This window comes from Marmota monax, unplaced genomic scaffold (genome assembly GCF_021218885.2).
Source record: "Marmota monax isolate L192 unplaced genomic scaffold, Marmota_monax_Labrador192_F-V1.1 WCK01_AAM20220418_F8-fsc00218, whole genome shotgun sequence".
Lineage (NCBI taxonomy): Eukaryota > Metazoa > Chordata > Mammalia > Rodentia > Sciuridae > Marmota > Marmota monax.
The window spans coordinates 39,415-64,186 of NW_026694764.1; the positions used below are offsets into that span (position 1 = coordinate 39,415).

General features: G+C 39.6%; 2 protein-coding genes and 2 pseudogenes across 2 annotated transcripts; 2 read left to right on the forward strand and 2 right to left on the reverse strand.

The window, feature by feature from the left end:
- Positions 1–1,798: 1,798 nt before the first annotated feature.
- On the reverse strand, positions 1,799–5,274 carry LOC124079508 (olfactory receptor 1468-like). The gene is made up of 2 exons (XM_046425098.1): positions 5,264–5,274; positions 1,799–2,756 (listed from the first exon to the last, which is right to left on the reverse strand). The coding sequence occupies exons 1-2, from the start codon at positions 5,272–5,274 to the stop codon at positions 1,799–1,801; spliced, it is 969 nt and encodes a 322-aa protein (XP_046281054.1).
- Positions 5,275–7,363: 2,089 nt separating this feature from the next.
- On the forward strand, positions 7,364–9,997 carry LOC124079485 (olfactory receptor 1-like; annotated as a pseudogene).
- A 6,022-nt stretch (positions 9,998–16,019) lies between these two features.
- On the forward strand, positions 16,020–20,167 carry LOC124079462 (ras GTPase-activating protein 1-like). Its single transcript, XM_046425021.2, is given in 3 exon segments — positions 16,020–16,927; positions 16,929–18,454; positions 18,457–20,167. Coding segments are annotated over 3 exon segments (3,111 nt in total). The 5' UTR covers positions 16,020–16,034; the 3' UTR covers positions 19,149–20,167.
- A 513-nt stretch (positions 20,168–20,680) lies between these two features.
- Positions 20,681–21,623, reverse strand: LOC124079486 (olfactory receptor 1468-like; annotated as a pseudogene).
- Between the last annotated feature and the right edge of the window lie 3,149 nt (positions 21,624–24,772).

A 24,772-nucleotide genomic window follows, 5' to 3' on the forward strand; every position in this document is an offset into this window, starting at 1 on the left:
GAAAAATGAGGATAAAAACTATTATGTTTTGATATGGAGAAGGTCTGGGCTGCAGAGATGTGGAGGTCAGTGCCGTTTAATAGAAGTTGAAATGATACAGTTGGTTGTCATCACTTGCAGGGGACAAGGAAACTCATGAGCCAATGATAACAATCCAGACGATGTACATGTAGCTCACATTGGAAAATAGGCTGCATATCCTATTTCTGAGGTGGGGGAGAGGTGAGAAGAACCCCCACAATCAAATAGTTTGCAGTCTTAAACAGGTTCAGTACTGACACATAGTGGAGCATTGGCATGTTCAAATTCCACATTTTTCAATCTTTGACCTATATTAAGATTCCCTTTCCTTCATGGAATCATCACAAGAGTTAAGTAAGATCATTGATGTAAAGTTTATTAATAACTTGTAAAACCAAGGAGGGAAAGGTGATCCTTGAAGAGTGAGGTTGAAAAGTGTGTGGGCTCTCTCTCATCCAGCGAGGAGGTCCACAGAACAGGGTAGAGGACAGTGTGGCTGCAGAGTCACTAATCAAGACCTCTGGAGACCAAGCAGGAAGCAGGTCTGATTTTATTGCACAGTTACCATGTATATACTGAGGCAGTAGCTAGGCAGATTACAGGTAGCCATCAATGCAATTCTGCTAACTGCCCTTGCAGTGACCAATCGAGGAGTGGGCCATGGAGCAAGCACAGGGACTGCAACACATGGCCTAATGCCCAGGGCTGTGCCTATGGGGTAAGCAGCCTGCCACTTACATGACTAGCACAAACCTGCCACTCAGATGCCCTTAACATATGCCATGTATGCAGTACTCCATGCACTTGTCCCCACTGAAAAACAGACTCAACAGCACTTAGCACTTCAAGGGGACTTCATTTCCAGCAAATACAAACTAAACTGCTGTAACACAGTAAATGGAAAGTTTATTTTAAGTACAGATTGGGTACAAAAGAATAATGCAGACATGGAAAGAAGGTAGAAGTAATAAAGGTTAGAATGATGTGAACACTTTCTGAGGAAGAGATAAATAAAGACTTTCTAGTCAGGAATGAAAAGTTCAATTTAGAAGAGCAAGCATTGGCCTGAGTTGTTTGAATCTTGGCATTGACCTGGAAGAGCAGTATACCACTTTAAAAAATGTTATACTTTTGGGGCTGGGGCTGTAGCTCAATGGTAAAGCGCCTGCTTTGCATGTGTGAAGCACTGGGTTTGATCCTCAGCACCACATAGAAATAAATAAAGATACTGTGTGTTAATCAACAACTAATTTTTTTTTAAAGTTATGGTTTTAAAAACGGAACACATGGTAAATTATTGATTTAACAGATAGAAATTTCAATTAAAATATTTAAATTATGCTTCCAGGGTCAGCTAGAATTAACAAGCAGGAAACCTTCCTAGCAGGTTACTGATAACAGACTTTACATCAACTACCCATCTCCACTTCAGCTCTTTTGTTTTCTTTTTAGAGAGAGAGAGAGAGAGAGAGAGAGAGAGAGAGAGAGAATTTTTTAATATTTATTTTTCAGTTTTTGGCGGACACAACATCTTTGTTTGTATGTGGTGCTGAGGATCGAACCCGGGCCGCACGCATGCCAGGCGAGCGCGCTACCGCTTGAGCCACATCTCCAGCCCCCAGCTCTTTTGTTTTCACTTCAGATTTTTAACATTGGAAAATGATGTGATATTTTATTTGAACAGAAAACTTTGGGATGGGAAGAAAGAACTGCAATAATATTCAAGTATACATCACAATATTTATACTGGACAAAACTGTGTACCATATTGAAAGAGTTACCATGATACAGAGAATAGAATTGCCTTCTTACAAAAGACTCTTCTTAGGGCTCCCTTCATGTCTCTGTTCCTCAGGCTGTAGATGAAGGGGTTCAGCATGGGAGTCACCACCGTGTACATCAGAGCCACGACAGTGTCTTTCACAGTAGAATTATTAGCTGATGGACATAAATAGAGACCAATAATTGTCCCATAGAACAGTGACACCACAGAGAGGTGGGAGCCACAGGTGGAGAAGGCCTTGTGGATACCACGAGCAGAAGGGACCTTGAGGATGGAGGAGAAAATTTGTACATAGGACCCAAGGATGAGTAGAAATGGGGTGACAATAACAAGTCCTCCCATGATAAATATCACCAGTTCATTGACATGAGTGTTGGAGCAGGCCAGCTTCAATAAAGCAGATATTTCACAGAAAAAGTGTGGGATTACATTGTCCAAACAGAAAGACAATCTGACCACAAGCAGAGTGTGCAACAGGGCATGGAGCATGGTCAGCACCCAGGACAGCACCACCAGGGAGAGACAGAGCTTGAGGCTCATGATGGTGGTGTAGTGCAGGGGGAAGCAGATGGCCACATAGCGGTCATAAGCCATGGCCACAAGGAGGAAGCTCTCCAGGTCTGCAAAGCACAGGAAGAAGTACATCTGAGTCAGACAGCCTGCATAGGGGATGGAGGGAACTTGACTCTGCATGTTCTGCAATAGTTTAGGAATGGTCACAGAGGAAAAGCAGAGGTCAGAGAAGGACAAATTTCCAAGAAACAAATACATGGGTGTGTGGAGGTGGGAGTCCAGGTGAATGAGGATGATGATGAGGAGGTTCCCCAGGATGGTGGTAAGATACATGGCCAGGAACAAGACATAGAACAGGTTCTGGTGCTCTGGTTGGATGGGCAGGCCCAGGAGGAGGAATTCTAAGACGGGAGTTTGGTTCCTTCCTGTCATGCTCTGTCTACTGTATCTTTTTTAAAAAAAGAAAGACTTGGGTCCCTTAACAATTCAAATAAATGAAGATTTTTCTCTTATATGTGATCTGGTACTCATTCTACAATAACTGATCCCACCTTGATTACAATAATTATTATCTTTAAAATCCAATTGTCCATCATCTTTATAATCATTAATGCCTTTTTCTTAACTTCTTTGTAACATGTTTGAATATTCCATCCTTTCCTAAACACTTACCTATTGGTTTCTGAGACAAAATGCAATACTTTTTTACATACATGCCTGGCTGGTAATCCTAGGGAACCATAATCGGCTCCTGTTCTATCAGTAACTTGTATGTTGATATTCCTCATGGATTTTGCTAAACCCTATCTTATCATAACTCTCTATGGAACTCTCCTAATAAACCTGACATGATCCAATGGCTTATATCAGTATTTAAAACTCAGATGTGAAAGCTGGGGATATAGCACAGTGGTGAAATGCTCATCCAACATGCACAGGGCTCTAATGCAATCCCCAGCACCTCAAAAAATTAATCAATTAAATAAAAATAATAATCAGTAAATAAAACTCAGGTATAGACGTCCCTAACCTATAAATTTCTATATCCCATAACAATTGTCTTCCATTCAATGAATCATAGGTTCCTTAAGCTCAACAGGTCCCTAATGAAAATCATCAGATTGCACTTCCTCTGTACCTCTCTCTTCCTCCTCTACTCTCATATTTTAAAAAAGGAATGCAGTATCAGATCAGAAGTCGTGAATTGTTTCATTCATTCTTTTCTCTTACCATCAACTCCAACATACCATGTCATGTATATTACACTTTGTTCTCTTGCTACTTCATCCACTTCTTATCACAAGGCCAAGTTCCTCATCTACAATGGCATCTCATCTCACCTGGACTATTGAAGCAGTTTCTCAAGTCTTGTCCCTCATAGGGAAAATTGTGCACCTGGTTTCTCAGAATGCTGAGTCCCTTCTAAGTGAGTAGGATGATCTCTTGAGTCAGGAATATATGCTGGGATCACAAACTGGAGACATCACCTGCTATTGTCACTGCTGACCCAATCAACTCTGATCTTCTCCTGTGGTAAAATCCATAATTCACATCCTGCACTGACATAAGAAACACATATGGCAGTGTTTATAAATCTTAATATATATGCAAATACCTGGGGATTTGTTTAAAAAAAATCATTCTGGTTCTATTGCTCAACTTCTTCATATCAAATGAACATCCAGGTAATGGCAATACTTTGGTCAATAAACTGCATATAAGTAACAAGTACATACACTGCCATCAAAATACATATTACTGTCAACTTCAGATAAAGTTGAATAATAATCTCTAAGAGAGGTTTGTGAAAAGCTTTTTAAATCTCTGAAGAAAAACGCAAAGAAGAAAGAGGAGGAGGAGGAGGAGGAGAAGAGGAAGAAGGAGAATTAAAAATTATAACTTTCTACCCAAACTTAAAGAGCTATTATTATTTCAAACTGATAGAATTGTCGATATTATTGCACAATAAGTTATAGCAATAAACATTATTATTAATAAAACATAAAAATGTTAAACATTAGTTAAAGTATTAAAACCATGTGAAAAAGTCTTGGGAGGCAGAAAGATGGAAACTTAACAGACCTGAAAAATTATTCTGCAGAACACCACACAACCTGGGAGTTCAAGACAATCACATTTGAAAGACAGACAAGAGTTCATTCACTCTGCTACCAACTCATCCAGGTGGCTGAGAGTGACTCCAGGGCCCAACTCAGGATCCTTTTCCCCTTTATTCATTAAAGACACAGGAAGTAACAGTCTCCATAGTCTTCACCTAACTGCACCATCCCTTCTCATTCTTCCCCTTCTACACACAAAAGTCTGAGGAGCTCTGTATCCCAGAGGAGTGCCAATGCTGGAGGAACTCATTACAGACAAAATAATTAGCCAGGACCTCTCAGAGACTAATTTTCCCAGAGTCCTGTAGTGGTGACTCCTGACAGCCTCTGTTCACACCAGACCATCCTTTGGGGGAAGGTGAAGATGCTGAGCAGCTCAGGACAGATGTTTTCTCATTGCCTGTGTGGGGAAGGGGCAGGAGACCTGTGTGGTGGCTGCAGCCTACATTTCAGAAGGTGAAGGTGGAAGGCTGCAGAAGCCATGAAGTAATCAGGGACCACATTGTGAATGTCCCAACCTATCTTAGGAGTTTAAGAGTTTAGGCTTTATCCTGTGAACAACAGGGATCCATACACCATACAGTGGTCTTTGAGTAGAGTACTGCCATGAAACTCATGTGTCAGAAACATTGCAAGGAACCTGTTATTTCTCCCATCTTTCTGCCCACAGTCCCTAAGACAGAAAGAAATGCATTTAACAAGGATCAGACTTCTATGATTAAAGCACATGCAGATATAAAGAAATCACAAGAATAAGAAAAAATAAACTTACCAAACATGTTCAATCCTTCCTCATGCAGATTTGAAAAATGGACTTTTGCATCACATTTGGCTCATTTGTATGAAAATCTTTAAGAAGCCCCAGCATGACCATAGTCCCTTCCTCCATCTATGTCATGTCACTTCCCACTGGCAAGATTATTCTGGCCCTGTATTTGAATGTGAAGCCAGGTTTGGCATATATAATTCACTTTCCCACCATCCACTCATTTTTAGCCATCATCTGCTGTAGGATCTTTACATAGTAACACATTGCAACTTTCCATTGTAGGGACCTGAATCTTTATTGGTGTTCCTTTATTGGGATTTATACTTTTCATTAACATTTGTCATGGACTTTGAATTATAAAGTGGTACCCAAACAATTCTGCAATATTTTAGATGCCACCTTCTCTATTCCAGTTGTGTAGAGTAACAAAGTTTCCCCTTGGTGATCAATATCAACTACCCCACGCACAATAGCAACCCTCTGTTTGCACATTAGCTCACACCTGAAACAGAAAATGGCCAAATGATAGTCTAAAGGATGGTTATGTCCCTTGGCAGAACAGCATGTCCCTTCAGAACTACACACTTCTAATGCACTATTCTCTCAGCCACTTATTCCAATCAATGTTGCAGTGATCTCAACCTGACTTCAGTGGCTACCACGTGAAAGCATTGTACATCTATCCTGCTCCATCTCACCTTGGCTTTTGCTTTGAGACATCTCTGGCTCCACAGAGCAGGATGTCATTGGGAATCTCCTCAACATTCATATAAACATTAAAATCTACCATCCATTTTCTGTGAACTGTTGTACAGAATGTGAGGTGTGGATTAAAATTAAAATTTTTAATATGGAAATCCAATTTTTCCAGCACCAAATATTAAAGAGACTACTGTACCAGCTTTCCACCAGTACAATGAAATATCTAACACAGTCAACTTATAAACGGGTTCATTTAGCTCACAGTTTGAGGAGTTAGAATGGCAAATGGCCTAGTGCAGCCTTGGTCAGGACAACCTTTGCATGATCACCTCATGGGATAGGGATGGAAGAGCACATGCAGAGGAAGAATAGGATCTCAAACCAGAATGGAGATTCCATGATGCATTTCAAATCATCCACAATGACCTGAGGACTTTCTACAAGTTCCTGCCACTTAACCACAGCAACTCCTATACTGCAATACTGAGTCTAGGCCTTTATGTATGAGCCCTTGACAGACAGCCAACATTAAAACATAGTAAATTAGCACAGGAAAAGATTAACAACAATATCTAATCATAATTTAGAACAATTAAAACAATATACTGTATCAAAACTTTATCTTAGTGATCTCTCTCTCTCTCTCTCTCTCTCTCTCTATATATATATATATATATATATATATATATATATATATATATCTTTCTCTCTCTGTCCCTCTCTCCCTAAAATATTTTTTTTACTTTTAGTTGGATATTGACACAATAATTTTATTTTACTTCTTTATTATTTTTTATGTGGTTCTGAGGATCGAACCCAGTGCCTCACATGTGCTAGGCAAGCACTCTACCAATGAGACACAACCCCAGTCCCTCTCCCTAAAATCTTATTGTACTATATTTATTCTTCTTCTACCTGTCACATTGTATCATGATAAAGTGCCTACAGGGTAAGATAAAGTGAGGTGAATGACCTAGACTTTGTTATGTAGCATTTGCTACATAGTATAATGCTCACCTGAAGGTTCACTTGAACCTTACCAAGTAAATTTCATTATGTGAGGTTTACTTATTGCACAGCAATGCAAAAAAAGGGCAATCTGATGCCACTTGTATAAACTGCTGTACTCCCAAGATATTTCAAATCATTCACAATCTAGTATTTGATTTATTTTTATGGATTATCCAACTATTTTTCTTCAAGTCCCCAATATAGCCTCCAACAGCACAGGATTCCTGTCCATTGCCTAAATGGGCAATGATTCATCATACATCCCTGGGCTCTCCATCCCCACCTTTCCCCACAGTACAGTAGGGTGTGATCAGTGGCTTTCATCAATCACCATACAGGACTCTGATAATTTGTCTTGAAGAGGTCCTGAATAATTACTTTGTGCCTAATGATTTAGGCCTGAATCTGGACTCCCCTGGGATGTAGAGCCTCTCGGGCCCGTGGATGGCTAGAAGGTGAGATATGAGAAGGGATGGCAGACATGTGATGCCTACAGAGGACGTTACTTCATATGCTTGTAATGAATAAAGGAGAGCAAGATCTTAGATCAGGGCCCAGAGTCACCCTCAGACACCCTGGGTAAGTTGTCAATATGCCAGGTTACATGATGTTCTGCCAGCTAAGTTTTCAGGTGTGACAACTTCCCTCTTTTCCATTGAGCTGCCTTCCAAGACTTTGCCACAGTATTGAAATATTTTGACCAAAGTTCAACACTTATAACACTTTTTATTAATAACACTGCTCATTAATGTTATTTACTGTGCAGTGAATCCTCAAAGATCACAGCATTTTGACATACCAGGCCTGTAAGACAGGGTTCAGTGCAGTAACAGTACTTAACATTTCTTTATTTTACATTCACCTAAGGAGCTTTAAAAAGCTTTGCACAAGCCACTTCACAGAGATTCCAATTAAGTTATCTCAAGGTGCTCAGTAATCTGAGTTAAACGGCAATGTGTGTATTTGCTACTCAAGTACAGTCCAGTGATCACAGTATTGACACCACTACTTGGGTGTTCATTTAAACTGTAGGGTCTGAGCTATAGCACCAGAATGAATATCTTAATGGCAGGTAATTTGCATGTGTGTTGAGTTTAGAAACACTACCCTACATGATTCTTGTCTGCATCCCGGAGTGAGGATATTGGATTTAATGGCCGAAGAAGAGGAAGCTCAGTGGATCATCTATGAAAACGTCTGCAGCTGCTATCTCTGGTTTTGTGATCCCTGCACAGCTTCTAGACACAAAGATAGTCCCACAAACTCAAAAGGTAAGCAAAAGGCTGAGAAACCAGGTACATGATTTTCTCCTCATGTTTCTTCCCACTATGATGCCAACACATGGTGTCCAAAGTCCAAAGGTACAAACTGTTAATGCAGTTCTGTTAAACACCATCAGCAGTGGACTTCCCAGCAGTAGGACTCATTTATATCATTTAGTGAATGAGTTTCCCAGATCTTTTAATGTTCCTCCTCTGCATTTTTGATGACTTCGAGACAGATTGGGTTTTTGTTTGTTTGTTTGGTACTGGGGATTGAACCCAGAGGAGCTCAACCACTGAACCACATCTCCAGTCCATTTTTTATGTTTTAGTAGAGACAGGGTCTCACTGGGTTGCTTAGTGCCTTGCCAAGTTGCAGAGGCTGGCTTTGAACTTGTGATCCTCCTGCCTCACCTCCCAAGCTGATGAATTACAGAGACATGCCATCATGCCCCCAAATACTGAGCTTTATCCAATGTTACTCAAAAGAAAGTGGCGTGTGATGTGTGTGTGTGTGTGTGTGTGTGTGTGTGTGTGTGTGTGAGAGAGAGAGAGAGAGAGAGAGACCAATTACAGTTGCTAAGAATGACCAGTCAGGCAGGGAAGAGAAAATCCAACACTCCTTTTGTGACAGAAGCAAACAGATAAGTATTTAGGAAAGAATGGGCTACTGAAACATGTTGAAAAGAAGATGAGAAAAAGTAATAAATGATCAAAGAGATAAAGACACTTGTAAGGTTATACTTATTGTGATGGTGGTGGGATCAACTATTGTAGAACATGTAAACACTGTGTATGAGTAAAACATGATCATTTTCACTTGGGTTTTTAAAGGGCCTTATTATTTCTCTTAAAGGTATTGGAGACAAATAATAATGGGAAAAAAACAAACTCTCATCTCAGAGTTCCTCCTCCTGGGCCTGCCCATCCAGCCAGAGCACCAGAACCTCTTCTATGCCCTGTTCCTGGCCATGTATCTTACCACCGTCCTGGGGAACCTTCTTATCATCACCCTCATTTGCCTGGACTCCCATCTGCACACTCCCATGTATTTGTTTCTCAGCAACTTGTCCTTCTCTGACCTCTGTTTTTCCTCTGTCACCATGCCCAAATTGCTACAGAACATGCAGAGTGAAGTCCCCTCCATCCCCTATGCAGGCTGCCTGACACAAATATACTTCTTCCTGTTTTTTGGAGACCTTGGGAACTTCATCCTTGTGGCCATGGCCTATGACCGCTATGTGGCCATCTGCTTCCCCTGCACTATACCACCATCATGAGCCCCAAGCTCTGTCTCTCCCTGGTGGTGCTGTCCTGGGTGATGACCACATTCCATGCCCTGTTGCACACCCTGCTCATGGCAAAAGTCTCTTTTTTTGTGGACAATGTAATCCCGCACTTTTTCTGTGACATGTCTGCTATGCTGAAGCTGGCCTGCTCTGACACCCATGTCAATGAGTTGGTGATATTTATTGTGGTAGGACTCTTTCTTGTCTTCCCATTCCTACTCATTCTGGTGTCCTATGCAAAGATAGTGTCCTCCATTTTCAAGGTCCCTTCTGCTCGAGGTATCCATAAGGCCTTCTCCACCTGTGGCTCCCACCTCTCTGTGGTGTCGCTGTTCTATGGGCCAGTCATAATTCTATACTTATGTCCATCAGCTAGTAATTCTACTGTGAAAGATACTGTCATGTCTCTGCTGCACACGGTGGTCACTCCCATGCTGAACCCCTTCATCTACAGCCTGAGGAACAGAGACATGAAGGGAGCCCTAGGAAGAGTCTTTTGTCAGAAGAAAATTCCCTTCTGTGTATGATAGAAATAACTGGGGCTTTTACATCATTTTATCCAGTAAATTTGTTGATATTAATATTGGAATATTATTCTAGATTGTTTCCCACATCATGGTAACTTCTGATGAAGTAGCATATCACTTAATTGTTCAACAAGTAAAAGAGAGGAAGTTTAGCTGATTAGTTGGAAGGAGGTCTTGTTAACCTGGCTATGCCTTCCTGTTTGTTTTTTCTTGGTGATCCTGGGAAAGCACAGGGTAAGGGCTACTGTTTTATGAGGACTCCATTCTTTACATTATTAAGATACTACTGTATTTTTTTATCTTGTCTCAAACATGCTTTGAATATGGCATAATTTTTAAATAATGCTTCATAATCTTAGGTTGTTGCCCAATAACATTTAAATACCTCAAAATCCCAGGCTCCTTCTAATATCTCCTTCATAATTTTTCTGCACAAATTTTGACATCATTCTATCACTTAACTTTCCTACATCCCTGATTTATTTTCATGTCTATGCTAATTTTTCTGCCCTTCCCTGACCCTAAATACATTTTCTAACCCTTTTTGTAATGCTGATAATTGCATAATTCTGTCTTTACCTGTAATTACATAAGGCAGAAACCCTATAAATAATTTCTCCAGGACTGGGCAAGGAAGTTTGAGATTGGTTCAGTTTTAAAGGATGCCTTTTTGCTTGGTATTTTGACTTCACAAAATTTCCTGACATGTATGTTTTTATTATACACTCATGACAGTTCAAAGGAAGTAGAAAAGATACTCATTGTTTGGGATTGCAAAATAGGAAGTTCATTGACTTTCCATGTCATCCAGAAAATCAGTTGTTCAGCCTGTGCAAGATCAGAGAATGATTCTAAGGTTTCTTTTGATTTCTCCCACTTCCAAAAGAGGGGAGTAGCCATTCTTCTTTTTTTTTTTTTTTAACTCAGCTCTCTATAGCATGGGTTGATTCCATTCTTCATTTATTTGTTTCCTTAGTTGTACTCTGTAGGTGATGGCATTCAAACCCATTTCTTTCCTCCGTTCATATATCTGCTGACCCCACAACTATCTGAATGCCAGAACTTTCTCAAAAGCTCCCAGCAATTCTTTCACTTCCTAGCTATTCCTTTTATTCTAAACAATCTAGAATTGTTTTATCTAGTTATGTGAAGAATGTCATGGGTATTTTTGTAGAAATTGCATTGATAGAATGTGTTGACATTTTAATTGGGACTGAACTGAACCCATATATCACTTTGGGTATTATGGACTTCTATTTTAAAATATTTTTTAAATGTATGTATTTTAATCACAAACTGTATGGACCACTTAAAATATTGATTTTTCAATCCATGAATATGGGATGCTTTTTTCTTTCTTTCTTTCTTTCTTTCTTTCTTTCTTTCTTTCTTTCTTTCTTTCTTTCATGTGTGTGTGTCCTCTTCAGTTTCTTTCAACAATATTTTATAATTTTCATAGTAGAGATCTTTTTTCCTCTTTGGTTAAATTTATAGGTATTTTAGTTAACATTTTAGCTACTGTAATTTGGATTGTTTTCTTGATTTCCATTCATATAATTCACTTTTGGTATAAAATTGTATGCTTATTTTGTACCGTGAAAAATTGCTAAACTCATTTGTTAATTTTAATGTTTTATGGAATTTGGGGGGGTTTCAAGATGTAAGATCATGTCATTCAAACAAACAATTTGACTTCTCTTTTGTATTTTGGATGCCCTTTATTTATTTCTCTTGCCTGTTACTCTGGACAGAATTTCCAACACTAAGTTGGATAAAATTTGTAAAAGTGAACATCCTTTTCTTCCAGAGCTTAGAGCAAAAGCTTTCAGCTGTACCCATTTTAGTATAATTTTAGCTGTTGGCTTATTGTAAGTGACCTTTATTATATTAAGGTACATTCCCTCTATGAAAGATTTCTTGAGGGTTTTTTGGAGGTGTTAAATTTTATCAAATACATTTTCCATATCTATTGAGATAATTACGGGTTGTGTCTTTCATTCTATTGATGACATGTATCATGTTTATTGATTTGTATTTTGAACCATTCTTGCATCTCAGGGATTAATCCCACTTTATCATGATGAAAATCTTTATAATGTGGTTTTGGATTCAGCGAAGTATTATTCTACTGAGAAGTTTTTGCATATATGTTCATAAAAAATATTAGCATGAAATTTTCTTTCCTTACTCATTTTGGCATCAGGTTAATGCTGGTCTCATAGGATGTGTTTGGAAGAATTACTTTTGAAAATTTTTTTGAATAACATAAGGAAAATTGGAATTAATTATTCTCAACTATTTTGTAGAACCCAACAGTTAAGTCATTTATATTCTAGGTTTTTCTTTGATGAGAGGCTTTTAATTATTGATTCTAATTTGCTACTTGTTATTGGTAAGTTCTGGTTTTTATTTCTTCATGAATCAATAGTATTAAGGTATCCATGTCTAAGAATTTCTCATCAGAAGAATAGTCATTTTAAACAGCTTTTGCAGATGAATTTTGATATAATAAAACCAATTAATTCAAAATTCTACAATTTACACTTGCCTAGCCTACATGAGACCCTGGGTTTCATAATCAGCATGATCAAAACTATCTACAATTTGATGAGTTTTGAACAACTTCAGCAAGGACACTTGATGAAATTCATGCCAAATGCCAACTGGAATTATTTTTATGTAAATGAAAAAGCTTAAACTTAAATTTACATGAAAGAGAAAATAAGTAAAATTTTTAAGAACTATTTGAAAACCTGGAAATGTAAGTTGGTTCCATGCCTAGCAATATCAATATATATCTTAAAAAAAACCTCCTATACAAGTATACACTTGTATAGGAATTGAAAAAAAGTTACAAGAAATGAGGAAGTATCTGAAGAAACAGTCCTACGGGGGGGATTGTTTTATGATAAATATGGTATTTAAATTAAATGTAGTGAAGAATGAAGTACCTAAAAATGGTACTGGGATAATTGAAATGGTAAAATACTAAATGAATTCTTTACTCTCATAATGAAAGTTCATTTTAGATGGCTAAAGCACTAAATATAAACTACAATCTTTAAAAATATTTTATACAAGAAAATATTTAAATTTATGCAAAACTCAGAAGCTACATTTTTTAAATTTCATACATATGACCATGAAAAGTAAGAGCTTAACTTAATTATATTAATTATATTTTCAACTTGCAAATAACCATAATGAAAGCATTTGTTTAATTAAAAATTAATAAATAGTACATTATTTCAGGATGTATTTTCTTTTCTAGCATTAAAAGTAAAGATAATTATAAAGTAGAAAAAATATAAAGTTATCTTTGAATGTAATTTTAAAGTATCCCAAAAATACTTAAGACATTTATGTACATGACTTTGATTGGAAATTAATTCATTTCTCATCACCTAATCACTACTGAAATCAATAACTAAGTTGTAAGAATTCAAGATGACCCCAAATTACCCTGAAACTTTGAAAAATGTTCATCAATTTGCTGGAATCTTCTACTAGTTCAAAGCCACAGGGTAAAACATGCACTGGTTAGCATCTATTTCTCTTGAAAAGGATGGGGAGAAAATGGCAGGCACACAGAGCCTCATTGGTGTCCCCCCAAATGTTAAGGAGTAAGAACTGGAGGAAATAGTAAGCCATGAGCCAAATTAAGAACATTATTACTGAAAAAAAAGTGGCACAGGACTAATCACACACTCATCTGGGATAAAAAGTGGGTTTATTGTCAGGAGCCTGACAAGGCTGCTCTGCACAGAGAGAGGGACAGCAGCAGCAAGCAGGGAAAGCAGCAGCGACTCCCCCTTGAATGTTATCTCTTATAGGCTAGAATCATGGCCCGGGCTAAGGGGGGGGCAGTTAGTTTTGACTGACATAGTGAGCATCCTCTGATCTTGTGGAAGGCAAGTCTTGTTTCTTGGAAACAAAGACAGGCAGTTTCCCTCTCTCTCCGAAGGTGGGGGGTGGGAGACAAGAAAACCAGCATGTCCTTTTATCTTCTCAAGGAGAGAATAGGGAAATCACTACATCCCTATCTCAGGGGCTAGAAAGTTGCCTCCCATCTCTCAATGAGAAATCAGGGGGAGACTGGCACGTCTCCAGACCAGTAAGTTTTATCTTGGGAATAAGAACAGTATTCATAAAGTGGGGGTGGGGGAAAAGGAAGATGGTTGCAATTATGCTAACAATTACCTGGGTCTGTTGTCACCAGCACTTGAAAATGATGTTTTTAGAAAGCTAAATGTAATATGGCAACACTAATTTAGGGAAATAGCCGCAACCACATTGCTCTCTTTTGGCCATCTCCCTATCCTGTAACTTAGTACAAGGTGTAAGATGAGGACCCAACATGATCCTTTTCCATATGACTGAGAATGTTAACCCTTTTTGTGAACATATACCCATAATTACACAAACATGCACAGCTTATTAGGTAGCTATTTGGAAGGTAATGTGAATCAAGAAATGGCATGTAGGACAAAGAGCGTATGTGCATAGATAATAAAGAGTTCAAAATTGTGTGTCAGAAAGTATCAAGTGAAGATATCTATTGAAAAATGTGGGCAAAACTATGAAATGGGCTGCAGAGATGTGGAGGTCAGTGCCATTTAAGAGAAGTTGAAATGATACATTGTGTTGTCATCACTTGCAGCGGACAAGGAAGCTAATGACCAAGAATGGAGACCTAGACAATGACACACACAGCTCACACTGAAAAATGTAAGGCTGAACTGGGGTGTGGTGGCATATGCCTGTAATACCAGCTACTCAGGAACCTGAGTAGGAGGATCACGAGTTCAGAGCCAGCCAAAGCAATTTAATGAGGCCCTAAGAAACTTAGTGAGAACCTGTCTCTAAATAAAATTTAAAAAGTGCTGGGTATGTGGCTCACTGGTTAAGTGGCCTTGGGTTCGATCCCTGGTACAGAAAAAGAAAATGTAAGGCTGCACGTTCTGTTTCTGAGGTGGGAGGAGGTGAGAAGAACCCCCACAATCAATAATCTGTGGTTTTAAATAGGTTCAGTACTGACACATAGTGGAACACTGGCATGTTCAAATTCCACATTGTTCAATCTTTTAAAATATTTATTTATTTATTCTAATTAGGTATATATGACAGCAGAATGCTTTGTGATTCATTGTACACAAATGGAGCACAAGTTTTTATTTCTCTGGTTGCACACAATGCAGCATCACACCATATATGCAGTCATACATGTACCTAGGGTAATGATGTCCATCTCATCTATTTAAGCTCTGACATCATAATTTTTTCCTGTCCTTCATGAAATCATCACAGGAGTTAAATAAGATCATGGAAGTAAAGTTTATGGAATACTTAAAGAACCAAGGAAGGAAAGGTGATCCTTAAAGAGGGAGGTTGAAAAGAAGATTCTGGCCTCCTTGACCATGCTTGAGGCAACAATATTTAGGGCCCCAAGGAGACTTAGTTTCCAACAAATACAAATTAAACTGCTATAAGAAGGTAAACATAATGTGCATTTAAAAACACATCAACTCCTCTCCTCCCCACCCCTCGCGGCTCCTGCCGGGTGGAGGATGAAGCGGCTGCAGTGGCCCCAGCCCCAGCCCCAGCAGCGGCACCGACTGTGGCTGCGGTGGGGGTGGCCTGAACTGGGGTGGTGAAGAAGCGGCGGCGGCGGCTGAAGGAGCAGCAGCCGTCTCAGCCGCTTTCCCTGGGCTTCCCTTCCTCTTTACTGAAGCCAGGAAGTTTTCCGCTTCTGTGCATGTGTGTGCGTGAGTGTGGGTGTGTAAGGTGAGGTTTGGGTGGCGTTTGTGCTGGCATTGGGTTTTTTGCCCACTTCGCTTCCCGTATCCCAGGCTGCTCCCGATCTTGGGCTGTGGCCCGAAGAGGGGGCGCTGCGGCGGACTCTCTCCTTTTGTTGTTGTTTCCTCCGCCTAGGGAGCTGAAGTGGGGAGGCGTCTGGGTGGGGCGGCTCGGAGCCGGGGCCTACTGGCCCCCGGGGCTCCCGGGCAGGCAGGGTAGGCAGGGTAGAGCGGGCTTCAACATGATGGCGGCCGAGGCCGGCAGTGAGGAAGGCGGCCCGGCGACTGCCGGAGCAGGAGGCGGTGCGGCAGCGGGCTCCAGCGCCTATCCGGCAGTGTGTCGGGTGAAGATACCCGCGGCCTTGCCCGTGGCAGCTGCCCCCTATCCTGGGCTAGTGGAGGCTGGAGTGGCCGCGACTCTGGGTGGCGGAGCTGCTTTGGGGTCAGGGTTCCTAGGAGCCGGGTCCGTGGCGGGGGTACTCGGGGGAGCTGGACTGACAGGGGGAGGCGCTGCTGCTGGCGTGGCTGGTGCTACTGCTGCCACCGGACCTGGTGGAGAGATGGCTCTCACGAAGGGGACCATTTCATTGCCTTCTGAGACCCTCGGGCCAGGCGGCGGATTTCCCCCTCTGCCGCCGCCGCCTCAGCTGCCCAGTTTGGGCGCGGGCCTTGGCACAGTGGACGAAGGTGACTCTCTGGATGGACCAGAATACAAGGAGGAAGAGGTGGCCATACCGCTGACTGCTCCTCCAACTAACCAGTGGTATCATGGAAAACTTGATAGAACTATAGCAGAAGAACGCCTCAGGCAGGCAGGGAAGTCTGGCAGCTACCTTATAAGAGAGAGTGATCGGAGGCCAGGATCCTTTGTACTTTCATTTCTTAGCCAGACAAATGTTGTCAACCATTTTAGGATTATTGCTATGTGTGGCGATTACTACATTGGTGGAAGACGTTTTTCTTCACTGTCAGACCTAATAGGTTATTATAGTCACGTTTCTTGTTTGCTTAAAGGAGAAAAACTACTTTATCCAGTTGCACCACCAGAGCCAGTAGAAGATAGAAGGCGTGTGCGAGCCATTCTGCCTTATACAAAAGTACCAGACACTGATGAAATAAGTTTCTTAAAAGGAGATTGTTCATAATGAATTAGAAGATGGATGGATGTGGGTTACAAATCTAAGAACGGATGAACAAGGCCTTATTGTTGAAGATCTAGTAGAAGAGGTGGGCCGGGAAGAAGATCCACATGAAGGCAAAATATGGTTCCATGGGAAGATTTCCAAACAAGAAGCTTATAATTTACTAATGACAGTTGGCCAAGTCTGCAGTTTTCTTGTGAGGCCCTCAGATAATACTCCTGGTGATTATTCACTTTATTTTCGGACCAATGAAAATATTCAGCGATTCAAAATATGTCCAACACCAAACAATCAGTTTATAATGGGAGGCCGATATTATAACAGCATTGGGGATATCATAGATCATTATAGAAAAGAACAGATTGTTGAAGGATATTATCTTAAGGAACCGGTTCCAATGCAGGATCAAGAACAAGTACTCAATGATACAGTGGATGGCAAGGAAATCTATAATACAATACGTCGCAAAACAAAGGATGCCTTTTATAAAAATATTGTTAAGAAAGGTTATCTTCTGAAAAAGGGCAAAGGAAAACGTTGGAAAAATTTATATTTTATCTTAGAGGGCAGTGATGCCCAACTTATTTATTTTGAAAGTAAAAAACGAGCTACAAAACCAAAAGGATTAATAGATCTCAGTGTTTGTTCTGTGTATGTTGTTCATGATAGTCTCTTTGGCAGGCCAAACTGTTTTCAGATAGTAGTTCAGCACTTCAGTGAAGAACATTACATCTTTTACTTTGCAGGAGAAACACCAGAACAAGCAGAGGATTGGATGAAAGGTCTGCAGGCATTTTGCAATTTACGGAAAAGTAGTCCAGGAACATGTAATAAACGTCTTCGTCAGGTCAGCAGCCTTGTTTTACATATTGAAGAAGCCCATAAACTACCAGTAAAACATTTTACTAATCCATATTGTAATATCTACCTGAATAGCGTCCAAGTAGCAAAAACTCATGCAAGGGAAGGGCAAAACCCAGTGTGGTCTGAGGAGTTTGTCTTTGATGATCTTCCTCCTGACATCAATAGATTTGAAATCACGCTTAGTAATAAAACAAAGAAAAGCAAAGATCCTGATATCTTATTTATGCGCTGCCAGTTAAGCAGGTTACAGAAAGGACATGCCACAGACGAATGGTTTCTGCTCAGCTCCCACATACCACTAAAAGGTATTGAACCAGGATCTCTGCATGTTCGAGCACGATATTCTATGGAAAAACTCATGCCAGAAGAAGAGTACAGTGAATTTAAAGAGCTTATACTGCAAAAAGAACTTCATGTAGTCTATGCTTTATCACATGTATGTGGACAAGACCGAACACTACTGGCTAGCATCCTACTAAGGATTTTCCTTCATGAAAAGCTTGAATCATTGTTGTTATGTACACTAAATGACAGAGAAATAAGCATGGAAGATGAAGCCACTACTCTGTTTAGAGCCACAACACTTGCAAGTACCTTGATGGAGCAATATATGAAAGCCACTGCTACACAATTTGTTCATCATGCTTTGAAAGACTCCACTTAAAGATAATGGAAAGCAAACAATCTTGTGAGTTAAGTCCATCCAAATTAGAAAAAAATGAAGATGTGAACACTAATTTAGCACACCTATTGAACATACTTTCAGAACTTGTAGAGAAAATATTCATGGCTTCAGAAATACTTCCACTGACACTGAGATATATTTATGGGTGTTTACAGAAATCTGTTCAACACAAATGGCCTACAAATACCACCATGAGAACAAGAGTTGTTAGTGGTTTTGTTTTTCTTCAGCTTATCTGTCCTGCCATCCTGAATCCACGGATGTTTAATATCATCTCAGATTCTCCATCTCCGATTGCTGCAAGAACACTGATATTAGTAGCTAAATCTGTGCAGAATTTAGCAAATCTTGTGGAATTTGGAGCTAAGGAGCCTTATATGGAAGGTGTCAATCCATTCATCAAAAGCAACAAACATCGTATGATCATGTTTTTAGATGAACTTGGGAATGTACCTGAACTTCCGGACACTACAGAGCATTCTAGAACTGACCTGTCACGTGATTTAGCAGCACTGCATGAGATTTGTGTGGCTCATTCAGATGAACTGAGAACACTCAGTAATGAGCGAGGTGCACAGCAGCATGTACTGAAAAAGCTTCTGGCTATAACAGAACTGCTTCAACAAAAACAAAACCAGTATACAAAAACCAATGATGTCAGGTAGCAGCCTTTGCCTCGGTGATCTGCATGGATTCAGCATGCCCAACATGGTAATTCACATCAGTATAATTGTCTCCTTTGCTCTTGCCAAAAAATAGCATACCTTTCCACATTCCAGTGATGTGTGAGCTATGCAAACAAAACCCAAGATTCTGTCAGTAATAACTGTGCCAGCCATTTTGTAAGCTGTCTGTGCAGGATATTTGCACTTTTTCCACATGGAATCTTTACCAAACTCTGAGCCTTGGTGTACAGATCACCTTTCACAAAAAATGCTATGACTGTATCTTGAACTTTGAAAATATATTTTCAATACACCAATTGCCAAAGTGTTGCTGTCTCTCAGAAAAAGAACTATGAAAACAACTGAGGAGGAAAAGCATTCTCTATTGACAATTGCGTATAACTGGATTGCAGACTCTTCTTACTGTAATTCCTTCCTGTTTAGGAATATGACCATTTGACTGTTCAATGACTTCATTTGTATTTACAGTTTCCAGAGTTTGCCATTATAATAGGAACAATCTTTGCTGTATACTTTTTTAAAATACTGTGCTATTTCTCTTTCTGGAACTGTTGAAAGAAAATATATAGAATTGATCTATTGCTCATCAGCTTTATTTTTTAAACATACCACTTATTTTGTTGAAATTGTCAAAGACTGTATTTAGAGCTTGTAATGCTTTTGTTAAATGTTTACAACAGTAAATAGCTTAAACTCAGTAAATATTACTGGTCATTGTACTGAATGCACGTTACTCTTTCAGACATTTTATAAATTACCAGTTTTGTTTTGTAAAAAAATGCTCCAATGCTTTTAATTACAAGTTGATTTTTCTATGTTACCCCTTTGTGCAAACTACCTCATCAGCCACTAAACAACTAATCCATCTCTGATCTGACTACTTGTTGCATCTGCTGGATATTTAGTTTGACTGTATAGTTTTATTTGCTTATTTGTGTATTTTTGTGAAATATTCACAAGGGTTAAGTTAAAATAAAACCAAGGGATATCTTGCAAAAAAATAAAATAAAATAAAATAAAAACACATCAAGTAAAAAGGAAGGAAAATGCAGACATGAGAAGAAAAGAGAAGTAAAATGGTTGAGAATGATACAAACACTTGCTCAGATAGAGATTTCTATTTAGAAATGAAAAATTAAATTTACAAGAGTGACTGCTGACCTGAGTTGTTTGAATCTTAGCATTGACTTGGGAGAACAGACTATCATTTAAAGCCAAGTTATGGTTTTCAAGAGGAACACATGATAAATTAGTGGTTTAAGAGCTTCAGACAGAAAGTTCAATTAAATGATTTAAATTATGCTTTCAGGGTTAGCTGGAATTAACAAACAGGACACCTTCCCATCAGGTCATTGAGATTATCTTTTACATCAACTACACTCTCCATTTCAGTTTTTGTTTATTGGAAATTATTCTGTTTGAACAGAAACATGGAAAGAAATATCTGCAATAATAATCAAATATAAAACTCAATATTTATATTGGATAAAATTATGTATGTATCACAAGGTTTACCATGATACAGAGAATAGAATTGTCTTCTTACACAACACTCTTCTCAGAACTCCCTTCACCTCTCTGTTCCTCAAGCTGTAGATTAAGGAATTCGGCATGGGAGTCACCACTGTGTACATCAGAACCATAATAGAATCTTTCACATTAGAATTGTTAGATGATGAACATAAGTAGAGACCAGTACTGGCCCCATAGAACAGTGACACCACAGACAGGTGGGAGCCACAGGTGAAGAAGGCCTTGTGGATACCACAAGAAAAAGGAAACTTGATATGGAGGGGGAAATTTGTGCATAGAACATGGTGATCATGTTAAATGATCCTCCCATGATAAATATCCTCATTAACATGAGTGTCAGAACAGGCAAGCTTCAGCAGAGCAGATATGTCACAGAAAAGTGTAAGATCAGGTTGTCTGAACAGAAAGACAGTCTGGCTGTGAGCAGAGTGTGCAACATGGAATGAAGCATGGTCAGCACCCAGGACAGCACCACCAGGGAGAGACAGAGCTCAGGGCTCAGGACAGAAGTGTAGTACAAGAAGCAGATGGCTGCACAGCTGTCATAGGCTATGAACTCCACACAGGAAAGGAGAACAAGGAGAAAGCTCTTGAGGTTTCCAAAAATCAGGAAAAAGTACATTTGAATCAGGCAGGCTGCAAAGGGAATGGATGGAATTTGACTCTGCGTGTTCTGTAATAGTTTAGGAATGGTCACGTAGGAAAAGCAGAGATCAGAGAAAGACAAGATGCTGAGAAACAAATACATGGGTGTGTGGAGATGAGAATACAGCAAATGGGAATGATGATGATGTGGTTCCCTGGGATGATGGTAAGATACATGGAAAGGAATAGGGCATAGAACAAGTTCTGGTACCCTGGCTGGATGGGCAGGCCCAGGAGGAGGAACTCTGAGATGAGAGTTTGGTTCCTTCCTATCATCCTCTATCTCCAGTATCTTTCAGAGAAAATAATTTTAAAAATCCCTCAATAATCCAAAGAAATGAACATTGTTCTATTATCAGATACTCGTTCTATAATAATTAATCTCATTTTCTTTATAATAATTGGAATGTTTCATGCCTGAATGTCTATTCTCCACATCATCATTGATGTCTTTTTCTTAACTTCTAGGGAACATGTTTGAATATTTTATCCTTTCCTAAACACTCTTATCTATTGGCTTCTGAGACAAAATGCTTTGTTATTTTTTATACCTGCCTGACTGCTAATCCCAGGGAAACATAACTGACTCCTATTCCATCTGTGTCTTATATGTTGATGTTCCTCAAGGATTTTTAATATTCTATTATTATAAATCTATATACACCCCCAAGAAAAACTCATATACTCCAATGTCTTAGATTACCATTTTAAACTCAGATGTAGGGTCTGGGAATGTAGCACGGTGATACAGTGCTTCTCTATATGCTCAAGACTCTGGGTTTGATCCCCAGTGGTCCAAAAAAATAAATTACAAAATAAAATAAAAATCAGTAAGTAACCAATAAATCTCTGTGTCCCATAATGACTAATGACTCTCATCAGATTGTACTGCCTCTGTACCACCCTCCTATTCATCTACTCTCTCATATTTCAGAAAAGGAATGCAGTGTCAGATCTGAAGTCTGTGAGCTGTTTCATTCATTCTTTTCTCTTACCACCAACTCCAACATACCACATCACATATATTCCACTCCTGATCACAAGGCCACATTCCTAGTCCATGATGTCATCTTATCTCACCTGGACTATTGAAGCAGTTTCTCAAGTCATGTCCCTGTTTCTATGCCTCAGTACCCTTCCCCTTCAATATGCTTCAATTACACAGTAGCATTCTAAGTAGAAATTGATCAACTCTCTCCTGATTAGTGCTTCAGAGGATTGGCATTGCTCTTAAGATAATGTTCCCTTTGAAGGCACAAATGTTGCTTTATTACCTTACCTGCATCTACCTCCACTATCTCACCTGACCACTCAGTGATAATTGCACTCTACTCTGCAGCAATTATGGAATTAATAGCATCTCATACACACTGTTTCTCCTGCCAATCAATTTGTCCCTCTGTTCTCTCTTCACCTGGCTTACCCACACTTACTTTCAGGCATATTACATGAAACTTGCTAAGCTAAAACTCCCTTGTGTCCACATGCTAGGGGAGTCCTGCAGCACTTTCCACAATATCCTCTTCTCGTGTCGTACCACTTGCATCTGGCTCACAGGTTGATAGCTGACTTCCCACCAGGTTGTGAACTGCACACAGAAAAGGCCATGTCTGCCTCACACCTGCAGCAGGGCAGCCCCTGGCATGGTGTTCGATGTGGCCAATGCTTCATCTATATTTGTTGCCTGTCCTTCAGGATGAGACATGTCCCTTCAACTTTAAGGAAGTCAACTCTCCTTAAGTAGAATAATCGCTACTTTCATCCACCCAGAATACAAACTCTCTAGACTTCACCACCTAGCACTACATTTTGTCACTGCATTACCAACTTCTCTGATGTAGCTTTCTATTCATGGAAAATATTAGGGTCCATCAGATGTCGTGTCCTTTTCAGCAATACTGATGTGAATGAAACATTCTTCCACTTCAATACAGAAGATGCCATCAGATTGATGTTGTTAAAATAAATCTGAGAGCATTATGTAAATTATTATAAAAGGAGAGGAAAGAAACATATTTTTAAAGCTCTCCTTTGAGTTCTTCCTCAGAGGAATTAGCCATATATGATGACTAATTTTATGTGTCAGCTTTGCTCGGTCCTGAGGCCAAGTTTTCATCAAATATCACTTTTTATTGCCATGAAGATATTTTGTTATATGATTAACAATATTAAATCAGTAGACTTTAACCAAAGCAGATTATCCTCTATATGATGACCCTTGTATCATCAGATGAAAAACTTAGATGAACAAAAGACTTTACTCTCCTTATCAAGAATTCTGCCCCCAAAATATTTTTCTCCCCTAAGGAAGAATTCTGCCTCCAGAGTGCTCTGGATTCAAAAGTATAACATTTGGGGCACAGCCGCCCGCCTGCGCGGTAGACAGACCACCCCAACTGGAGGAGGGGCCAAGCCGCCCACCCGTGCGGTCACCTGACCGAGCTCTGGACAAACATAAGGTTTCCCCAACACCCCCCACTTCATCAAACACCTTATGAGAAAAATTGATGGAACTCATCTTGGAAAATCCCACCAACCCTTAAAACCCACCAACCGGTGGGCGTGGTTACCAGCTCGGCTCTGCAGCGGATCAGGCACCTGGTTTACATCTCAGAGAATAAGAGTAGAGAGGCCACAGGTGGAAGCTCAAGTCCTCTCACACTGACTACCACCACCACCCTAAACCCAGAGACTCAAGCTAGGAATAGACAACGCCACCAACTGGAAGAAAAGAAAACGGAGTTCTGAGAGACATTTTTTTTCTTTCTTTTTTTCTCTTCTCTCTCTGTTTTCATCCATTCATCCAGTCTCCTCTACCCTTCCCCCTTTGGTCCTCGCAACCTCAACATATGTGAAACCAAGAATTGTGCATGAAAAAGGTCTTTAACAACTGAATCACCAGAATAATATAATATAGAGGAATTGCATATGCCCCACCTCCCTCCCCCCCTTTTTAGTTCTTTTTTTTTCTCTTATTTTCTTTTTCCCGCTCTCTTTTTTCTCTTTCTCTCCTTGTTATTTGTTTTTCTCCTTCTTACTCCCTCTATCCCTCTTGCAACCCCCTAAATTTTACCATTTATAAGTAGGGTAATACAGATAGGAATTTGAATCTATATATTCTTCCATAAATTACCCATCTGTTGGTTAGATCTTTCCAAATTTACTCAGATTAACCCCATACCCCTTTCCCCCTAAACATAACATCCTATACCTGAAATTCAGTTTTCTTCAAGCTACCAGAAACGGTATGCCTTTCATGAAACTAATGACTATATTTGTAAACGATAATCGAAACCAACATTTGTAGACATAGAGTCTAGCTATAAATGTAGTAATAAGGAAAACATGTGCTTAGATGATGTACTATTGATATTAAGAACTGTTAACATTGTCTTTCTCCACAAAAGGGAGACTTTGCAACTATA